Source organism: Desmodus rotundus, chromosome 10 (genome assembly GCF_022682495.2).
Source record: "Desmodus rotundus isolate HL8 chromosome 10, HLdesRot8A.1, whole genome shotgun sequence".
NCBI lineage: Eukaryota > Metazoa > Chordata > Mammalia > Chiroptera > Phyllostomidae > Desmodus > Desmodus rotundus.
Window position 1 is genome coordinate 46,853,805 of NC_071396.1, and position 10,624 is coordinate 46,864,428.

The window sequence follows — 10,624 nt, forward strand, 5'->3', positions numbered from 1 at the left end:
AGAGCGGTTGAGGATGAGGAATCAGCACCAAGAAAAATCCCCAAACGCCACGCTCCCCGCAGGGACGCCCGCGGAGTTACGTATTCCCGCGGCCTATAAGCGACGCGACAGAAGGTCAGTGGGAACAAGTGCCTGCCGCTGCAACCTCCATTTTGCTTCCTGGCATCCATCGGCATACTTGTAGCTGTCACTCCCTTCTTTTCCCGCTGGTCAGGCTGGGTGCCGATTTTCTTCAACTCCGTGTGGGCAGCAGGGGTGCTCGATGGCAGGAGAGGGAAATGGCGAAGGCCAGCCGAGGGGGCCCAAACTGAGGCATCCCCCGCTGCCCTTAGTCAAAATGGCGGCTCCAGCCTCCGGATCCGGCTGGTGGGCGGCGCGCGTGCTTATTCTGCAATCTGCAGGGCGGTGCTCCGGGGGCGGGTCTACGGTGAGGGGTGGGGGGACGACGCAGCCTGCGGCGGGGCCTGAAGTCATCCGCTCCGCCGCGGAGGCTGCAAGTACCACCGTTGCTACCCCCGAGATTGTAGAAGGGAAAATGGAGCCGGTGACCGTCGCTACTGACAGCGGGGAGCGGCCGGGGGCCCCGGTGGGCGCGGGCCTGTCGGCTTCCCAGCGTCGGGCCGAGCTGCGGCGCAGAAAGCTCCTCATGAACTCCGAGCAGCGCATCAACCGGATCATGGGCTTCCATAGGCCCGGGAGCGGCGCGGGTGAGGTCCTCCGCTTTCCCCCCAGTGTCCCGCCCACCCTTCTCCGTCCCCAGGATCATTCTTTCCCTCTTCCTCCACCCCGCTGACCTTTTGAACCTAGCCCTGCTCGGGGCCAAGTTCTCACTCGACCCCCGGGAGGTCTAGTTGCTTTCAGTTTTCGGGGGGCTTCGCCCAGCGGTTGGTTGTTGCCCCTCCGCCGCCGGCTTCGAAGCCCTCGCTCCAAGGTCGCTCCCCGGGCCCCGCGGTAGTGGCCTTTGCCCAGCTTCCTGAGACCGCCCCTCCTTCCTCCCCAACGCCGTCGCCGTGGAAGGGCGCGCGCGTGGTCTGCCCGGCGTGCTGCTGCGCCTGTCGGGCTAGATGCCGGCCCTTACGGCGCCTTCCCTAGCGTCCGCCTCTGGCTGCAACTGCCGGCCCACGGGAGCTTGTCTTTACTGAACTGCCCCCTCGTCCTTTGTGCGTGGGTCAGGGGCTCTCGCGGCCGGTGTCGAGGGCCCTCAGCATTGTCGCCTACAGGTCTGAAACACGGAGCGGCCGTCCCTCCAGACCCAACAAGTGGGACGCGCCCGCCCGAGGTCTCCTCTCCTGGGACGCCGAGGTTGCCGTGATTGACGGCGGGCACGGCCCGCCACCCTCGCGCGAGTTCCGCATTTCTCCCCGGGGGCATGCACCATGAGCTCCTTTAAAACTTTTTACGTGGCTGTCTACGCGTTTTATGTGAGTCTTTATCGAACGCCTAGGATGTGCCGGTGTTCCCATTGAGCGTTGCCTTCAGTCGCTGGCGGCCAGCTCCTTAGGTCCCTGTGACTTCTTTTCCGTGGGGCTTTAGGTCCGTAAACGTAGTTCTGAACTTTCAGACGGGTCACAGGTCCGCCGCTGCAAACTGCCGAGGGAGGCGAGGGGACTGCTGCAGGTTCTCCTGGAACAGGAGCTAGCAGACTGTCTCTGCCCTTAATGATTAATAGGATGTTTACTCTTTCCCGAAGTGTTTACTGTCGTTCTCGAGGGACATTCCATAGTTTGTTCTGTTGCTTTGAAAACGTTTTCTGTCGCTAAGGTTTTGTTTTAAACTGCAACAGCATCCCAAACTGCCTGCGTCCCTGCTAATGGCTCCCTGACAACAGAGGATTACGTCAGCGGTGGCCGTGGGACTCGCCACACCCTGTGCTGACAGGACTCCGGAGTCAGAAATACAGTATTAAAACACAGATTTTAGAAAGCTTTAATAGTTTTCTGTTTTTAACCAAATACGCTGGAGCAGGCAATGCAACAGCCATACCGCAGGGGTGGATTATGCACGAAAACTTGGCCCTTGCAGCTTGCTCCCTCCCTCCCTGTCTTTCCCAGTTTGCTCACCTGGCCTTTACCCCCACATTATGGGTTGTAGTCTCTGCGGGGATACTCTTTTTTGAGTTATATATTTTGAGGATGTAGAGGAAGGAACTAATTTACATTTTGCGCAGAATCAGAATTAATTTAGATTCAGAGTTCTAGCTCAGTGGCATATTTTTTATTATTACTATGAAGGGTGTTTGCCTGTCTGTTACACATAAGACTTCTGAATTTCTTTTCTCAGAAGAAGAAAGTCAAACAAAGTCAAAGCAGCAGGACAGTGATACACTGAACTCCCCCACCATTCCTTCAGTGTCAAAGCGCGCGGTGCTGGGTGATGCGGTCAGCACAGGAACGACCGACCGGCAGAGCGGCGGGGCAGAGGCCAAGGGGACTGAGCTGGGAGACACACTGGACTCGTTCAGTAAACCACCCGAGGGCGGTAGTGACGGAAGCCTCGAGCTCCGGCAGCGGAACAGAGGGGACCTGACAGCCGACCAGAGGGGGTCTCGCCATGGCCTAGAACAGTACCTTTCCAGATTCGAAGAAGCGATGAAGCTAAGGAAACAGCTGATTAGTGAAAAACCCAGTCAAGAGGATGGAAACACAGCAGAAGAATTTGACTCTTTCCGAATATTTCGATTGGTGGGCTGTGCTCTTCTTGCCTTTGGAGTCAGAGCTTTTGTTTGCAAATATTTGGTAAGAAACATCGTGGAAAGTGAAAATTAGTTATAATAGTGAGTGTTAATAGTTACAAAAAGGAACCCATAGAATTCATTGTCAGTATTAGCTTCATATTCGCCAGAGTCACAGGACCATTTGGAGATGTGTTAGAAGCTGCTATTCACCTTAGTTGTGGGAGGTATTCTGGTTAAATACAGAGCCTAATAAAAAATGCTAAACTCCTTCCACAGGTAGGTACCATTCTAAGTGATTTACATACATTGATTCATTTAGCTTCATCCTATGAACTAAGTATTGTTTGAATCTTTGTTTTATAGATGAGGGAATGAAGCCTCACAAAGGTTAAATCATTAGCCCAAAGTCACACTGCTGCTAAGTGACAGCTGGGATTAAACCCAGGCGGTTTGTTCTAAACCCAAAGGGTAAAGTACGTACATACACTGTATGTTAATTACCACTTCTCAAATAATTTTAAGCATTAAAATTCAGTTCATGTGGTTCCGAACATGATGTACTGTAAAATTTTTTATGGTTCAGAAGGCATTTCGGCATTTTATAACGTAGTAGTATAGAAATGCCATCCATTTTCACTGTACCTTCATGTGCCAGTGGCTGTTCATTGGAAGCTGGGATTTACAGGTCCTTTTGTTTTACAGCTTGTGGAAGAAGGAAGAAAAGCATAGCTCATAATAGTTTAGGCAGATAAGTAAGTTTTTTAGATAATTATGGTTTATGTTATTACACAAAAAATTTAAAAATCTGTTTCTATGTAAATCTTAAAGAGAATCTGTGGAACAAATGTGACTTTTTTCATAGCTTTCAGCATTTAGTGAGATACGTAGCTGTTTTTTTTCTCTTATCTGCAAGCGCTTTCATGCTGTAAAGTTGTTCTATTTTTGTGCCTTGTTTTTTGCATGAGTTTTTTGGCTTTCTGGTTTTCTTTGCTATCAGATTTTCTTATTTTTTAATACTTTCTAAAAGATTTTGTCTATTTATTTCCAGAGAGAGGAAGGGAGGGAGAAAGAGAGGGAAAGGAACATCGATCAGTTGCTTCCTGCACGCCCCCAACTGGGGACCTGCTGGGCAACCCAGGCACTTGTCCTGACCAGGCATCAAACCATCCAACTGGCAACCCTTCGGTGTACAGGCTGATGCTCAGTGCACTGACCCACACCAGCCAGGGAGCTGTCAGATTTCCAACTGTTATTTCTCACGGCTCTCACTGTATTTACATCTAGTAATGTTTGCTCTTTCACTCCCTTCATAATAGCTTTAATTGTAGAAATAAATGTAAATTAGGTATTATTGCTATATTTTTATTTTATTGTGTGAGAAGCAAGATCACCAAGCTATTTTATCGTTAATAAGACTAGGTTGTCATTTGAGAGCTTGATGTAGTATATGAGTTAATTTCTTGCCTGGAAGTCTGAGGAATGTGTGGGCATCTACTCTGAGTACTGGGGCATTGATGTGTGCTTTCAAATCGTCAGTAAATTCCCTCCAGATGAGAGAGATGTTACTGCATGGTGTATTTACTATGCATCTGTCACCGCTGAAGCTTTTTAAGTTGTTTAAAAGGTAAGTTTTTATGAGGGAAGACATTTTTGAGGACATTAAAGAATGTGACTTGACTTAAGAAACATGTTTATGTTAATAAGTCAAATCCTTTTATTTTCTTCACTCTTCTACACAAATGATTGTTTTCAACTGCTAACATTAAATATTTTTTAGGTTTTTTTGCTTAAAATTTATAGCTGCTGTTAGTTTGATTCATTGTGATTTGAATGATTATGTTGGAAATATATAATTGTATCTTCTATCTTCACAGTCCATATTTGCTCCATTTCTTACTTTACAACTTGCGTACATGGGACTATACAAATATTTTCCCAAGGTAAATTACATTTTTCTAAATTATGATGATGAATATAGTTTGATTAATGACTAGAGTACCTTAAGAACTTTTTAAAAATTTGTCATACTTTTGGTCTGAATCAGTTGGCCACCAATCAGACTTTTTGTTCTGTTTGTAATGAGTTAAGTTCAGAAAGTGAGTGATTAGACACTTTTATAGCAACTGTACATTGCCATAACGTCTGTATCGTATTTTTTAAAAATGTTGGTCTACCATGGATTGAGGGAAAGTGTGTATGAAAGTGTTCAATTTAATTACATAGTAAAGACTTAGTAATTCGCCCTGGCTGGTATAGCTCAGTGGATTGAGCACGGGCCTGCTAACCGAAGCATCACTAGTTGGATTCCCAGTCAGGGCACATGCCTGGGTTGCGAGCCAGGTCCTCAATAGGGGGTGCTCAAGAGGCAACCACACATTGATGTTTCACTCCCCCACTTTCTCCCTCCCTTCCCCTCTCTCTAAAAATAAATAAATAAAATCTTTATTAAAAAAAGGATTTAGTAATTCATTTTGTTTATGATAAAGGAATAATTGTTAGGTGAGTTCAGTTATCTTACTGTGCTCCTTAGTGGACACTTAACAGTGCACTTGATCTTTAGTGCCAAGAGCCTGATGTTTGCAAGAAATATTTGCCCGTAATTGCAGAACAGAATCATGGGGCGTGTCAGTGTTTACCTGATCTGCTTGACTGCACATTGTGTACGTTTATGGGACTTGGCTTATCTGGCATAGGAGATAGTTCTACTTGTGAAATTGAGTTTTGTGTGAGTTTTTTGCTGAGAAGTAGATACTTGGTTATTTGCTTAGTGATTTGTATGGCACTGATAGACCTTGTGTGTTTTTTATGGATTTGAAGCATTTATATTTTTAAGGGGCCAAATAGGTCAAATACACAAAGTAAAAGAGAGAAGTGTTATTTTTAATTAAACATTTTTTTGATGATACAGATGTGTATTTATTTTAAGATTAGTATTATTTTTTTTTTAGAGAGAAAAGGGAAGGAAGGGAGAAAGAGAGGGAGAGAAACATCAGTGTGAGAGAGAATTATCAATTGGTTGCCTCTTGTATATGCTCCAACTGGGACTGAACCTGCAACCCAGGCATGTGCCCTGACGGGGATGCGAACCTGTGACTTTTCACTTTGTGGAATGACACTCAACCAACTGAACCACACTGGCCAGGGCCAAATGTATATTTATTGACCTCCAAAAGTATAAATTAAACAAAAAAATTTTTATAAGACCTTATTTGAGTCCTGGCTGGTGTGGCTCAGAGGATTGAGCATTGGCCTGCGAACCAAAGGGTCACTGGTTCTATTCCCAGTCAGGGCACATGCCTGGGTTGTGGGTCAGGTCCCCAGTTGGGGTCACAAAAGAAGCAACCCCACACTGATGTTTCTCTCCCTCTCTTTCTCCCTCCCTTGCCCTTTCTCTAAAAATAAATAAATGTAATCTTTTAAAAAAATTATTTAAAAAGAAAAAAGGGCTTATTTTAGTCAAACTGACAACATCTACCAGGGAGCAAGATCTCGGATGCTCCAAAAGTATAATTTTAATAAAAGCACTTGTTTAGAAATTTACCCTTGAAACACTGATTGTAGTTTTGCAATAGCAGGAGTTTAGAAGCAACCTAAATGTTTACTAATAAGTGACTAGTTAAAAAATTACGGCTGGAGATAGGGGGTTGTAAGGGGACCAAATGGTAAAGGAAAAAAAAATACAATAAAGATTAAATTTGAAAAAATTATTGCCTATTAAGAGAAGAAATCAAAATACTGAATAGGATCTACATTATACTTATTTTTTATAAAAGGGAAGAAAATATAGATACTTGATTTTGCTTATATATGTGTAAAGAAACTGGAAGAGTATTACGTGAAACTTTTAACAACAGTGCACGGGCGTATAGGTTACTGGTTGAATGGAGGACAGAGAAAGAGAGATTGCTTATACTTTCCTCTGAAAACATTTTGCTGTAACAGTTTTTTAAAATTTTTTATTGTACTTTTTCCATGATCATTTATCCCCCTTATGTTCCCCTCCCAAACAGTTTTTAAACACAGAAAAGTTGAAATTGTGCAGGAACACCCATTTATACTTATGACCTAGATTCTACAATTAACATTTCATCATATTTATCGTGTGTCTATCCAACTTTCTATCTGTTGTTTTAAAGATTTTATTTATTTTTAGAGAGAGGGGAAGGGAGGGAGAAAGGGAGGGAAACAGCAATGTCTGGTTGCCTCTTGAGTGCCCCCTACTGGGGACCTGGCCCACAACCCAGGCCTGTGCCCTGACTGGGAATTGAACCTTTGGTTTGCAGGCTGGCACTCAATCCACCGAGCCACACAGCCAGATCTATCCATGTTTAATACATCTTTTTTTTTCTTTATGCATTACGGAGTATGTATGTTGTAGATGTAGACATCCAGTCACCTTACCCCTGCACATTTTGGCTTACATATCATTGTAATTCAGTGTGTCTTTATGGTTCTTTCTCTTTTTGGTAAGAGTTTCGAAAGGTGAATAGCTCAAGTCTTTAGTATACCATTTAATGACTTTTGTCTAGCCTTTGAAACCCGAATTCTTTAAAGGTTCTCTCAGGGAGTCCCATCATGCCTTTGCCAGGCAGCCCCAGCTTCTGTACTCCGAAGGCCAGACTTTCCCTTTCCCATCATAGACTTCTCTTTTCTGCTTTAGTACTTCATATAAGTGGAATCATTCCTGTTCATACATTTTTGCAGAAGGCCTCTTTTATTTTGCATAGTATTTTCGACCATCATTCATGTTGAGTATATTAGTAATTTATTCCCCCTCTTTTTGCTGAGTAATAGTTTATTGTGTAAATATATCCACTGATTTGTCTAATCTGTCGATAGACTTCTTGGTTGTTTCCAACTTTTGGTCATTATGACTAGAGCAGCCAAGCATTTCCTCGCGTGAATCTTTTTGTGGACGTAGGCTTTGATTTTTCTTGGTAACTGTAGCTTTTATATTATTAAAATTTTTGAATCATGGACTTGGTGAAACCAAATCAGTAAAGTAAATGAAAATTTAGCCTTGGGTCTCTTAAGAAATGAAACTAGAAAATTAGGAAGTAAATGTTTGGTGATACCCTACTGCATGTGCAATCCAGTGCGAATTGCTGTGCCTGGTGACTGGGGCTCCACAGACTGTTCCTGTGATTCTGTCACAGAATGACTCACTGTCCTGCAGTACACCTGTCACTCTTCTGACATTTTTTGTCATGGGACTTAACTTGCATTAAGATTTCTCCTCTTACTGCTGCCCACCTAAATCTTGCTCATACTTGAAAGCCTGTTTTTAATTCCACCTTCCCCTGAAATCCTTCCCTGTGCTCTATTTATATGTAAAACTCTGGGGTGATTTCTATTTCCTGTGAGCCACTATGCCTCACATTATCCAGTTTTCTTTTAAAGATTTGATTTATTTTTAGACAGAGGACAAGGGAGGGAAAAAGAGAGGGAGAGAAACATCAATGTGTGGTTGCCTGTCACATGCCTCCCACCAGGGACCCGGCCTGCAACCCAGGCATGTGCCCTGACTGGGAATCGAACCCACGACCCTTTGGTTTGCTGGCCAGTACTCAATCCTATGAGCAACAGCAGCCGGGGCTCCATATATAACTTTTGATAAAAAGAATGGTGTCTTTTTCCCTACTGCCTAGCAGTTTGCTACTTTATATATTGCATGTTTAGTAAATGTTTACGGATAGTGTTATTGATTGATAATTTGAAACTTTACTAACAGTTTTGAAATCAGGCAAAAATAGCACTGATAATGTTTTTGTAGTTTAAGTTATCCTCTGAAAGCTGCAAGATTTACTTGTCTTTCTCTACAGGGTGAAAAGAAGATAAAGACAACAGTACTAACAGCTGCTCTTCTGTTATCTGGAATTCCTGCTGAAGTGATAAATCGATCGATGGATACCTATAGCAAAATGGGCGAAGTTTTCACAGATCTCTGTGTGTACTTTTTCACTTTTATCTTTTGCCATGAACTGCTTGAGTACTGGGGCTCCGATGTACCGTGAAGCCTGCAGAACTCAGAAGGGGAAGCTTACAGAAAACCAGTTTCTCTTCTGCATTGCAGTGTCTCTAAAGGGGGCAAATCGGTTTACACCTTTATGTAATTCTTCACTTTGCAGGAGCTGTAACGCTGCTTCATTAGGAATGGAATGGCAGTTTCCCTGATTTGAAAGGGTTGAGTTTGTATTAATACTGATGTGAAGAATAGAGTACCCGTGTCATTCACTGATCTTTCTTTAGTTAGAATCCCCAGTCTACACCTTCTCTGAGTTCTCAGACTTGTCATTCTCCTGGGGGCTGAGCTAGTGCTTTGAGGGGAACAGAGGAGCATGGTCTCAGCCAGCCCCTTGTAATTGGGGTCTGCGTCTTGTGTTTACGTTGTTCTGTCCTGGGACGTGGAGCCATCTTAAAAATAAAGTGGAAGAAACTACATCGTCTAATGTTAAATCTGTACACTTTAATTTATAAGGGCTCAATAAGATAGCCAGTTGTATCTTGTCCTGTTGAAGCAGTCTCTTAATTCTTACTCCAGTGCAAATGTTGTGATGGGAGAAAGGATTAAGGTTCATACATGTGAGATTAGAAGGTATTTGTGAAATACTGAATTTTTATTTATGAAAAATGCATTATCCATCTCAGAATTGGAATTTTCACTTTTGAGTTTTCAACTTTCAGAAGTATGTTTTTTAAGCAAACTAGACTAGAATGATTAGATATAAAAATGGGATGTGAAGAATTGACTGAGTATGCAACTCAATAGCATAAATATCCCTTTCACTAACCTGGTGATACTGTTATATTTGGAAGGTTTGTATTAAAAGAGTATGAAACGTGTTATATCGCTTGGTATTACATTTCCTTACAGATTTTTGTACGGTCTATTTGATTAATCCTTGTGATATTAAAAACATATATCCTTTTTTTAATTACTCACAAAGTCTTGATTTTTGTCACTGTATTTTGAATTGGAATAATGCAGAGTAAATGTACTTGAGGTCTAGGCCTCTGACTTAGGGTAAGATTACAAGCACACACTTTTTCTGATCCCATAAGGGATCTAGTGTTGATCGGAAAGCATTCTTGATTTATCACATCTCCCTCGCCTCCCAGCCCCTGGGAAGACACTAGTAGTCTCCAGTTGCATGTTTTTACTCCTTTTGTCTCTTTAAAAAAAGGCTCCATTTAGCCAATTAACACATGAAAGTTTTAGTAACTAGAGGTCATTATCAAATTTACTTCAAAAGCAAAAACTGTAAGTACCTGTGTCTATTCATGCCACTTTGTGTTGAGTAGTATCAAAAGGAAATAAATATTTCTCAGTGTTTGGAATAACTAAAAGGAAAATTTTCTTTGGAAATTTCAGGGACTTTAAATGTATATGGGTTAATACTAGATTGAGTAGGATGGTTGTTGAGAGGCAACGTCTTCCATCAGTCGCTTTTTAACCCGAGTAGTTGTATAAATGGACATGTGCATCAGAGTTGGTCCTAAAAGTAGCAAGAAGGTTGTGAGATACTCAGAACTGGGTTAATTAAAATAAAAGTCTGCTTTGGACGCCAGGGTAGTTTGCTAAACGTGATGTATTAGAGACATAATGGACTGTAACTACAGGCCGCCCTGGAGATACAGTGTGTCAGGTTCCAGACTACCATGACGAAGTGAGTGTAAAGTGCATCACGTGGATTTTTTGGTTCCCCAGTGAACATAAAAGTTACGATTACACTGGTCTATTAAAGTGTGCAGTAGCCTTGCATCCACAGAACACTGTACATACCATAATTAAGAAATACTTATAAGAGCGCACTTTCCACCAAAGACGGAAGACTGCATTTCCCCCACCGGAGCTCTGACACCGATGTCTGGCTGGAGCAGAAGCAGAGCGGTGTGGACCAGTGCAGATGGGGCGCAGCAGGGCAGAGCAGACCTGGCAGCTGAGGACTG

General features: G+C 43.0%; 1 protein-coding gene across 2 annotated transcripts; it reads left to right on the top strand.

Annotated features, from left to right (window-relative positions):
* Positions 1-403: 403 nt before the first annotated feature.
* CAMLG (calcium modulating ligand) lies at positions 404-9,520 on the top strand. 2 transcript variants are annotated; one of them, XM_024575312.3, is made up of 4 exons: positions 405-707; positions 2,281-2,735; positions 4,549-4,614; positions 8,497-9,520. In XM_024575312.3, exons 1-4 carry the CDS (start codon positions 536-538, stop codon positions 8,686-8,688), a joined length of 885 nt encoding a protein of 294 aa, XP_024431080.3. In that variant the 5' UTR covers positions 405-535; the 3' UTR covers positions 8,689-9,520. The 2 variants fall into 2 exon arrangements, with proteins under 2 accessions (XP_053769188.1, XP_024431080.3); XM_053913213.1 differs by lacking the exon at positions 4,549-4,614 and having other exon boundaries at positions 404-707.
* Positions 9,521-10,624: the final 1,104 nt, after the last annotated feature.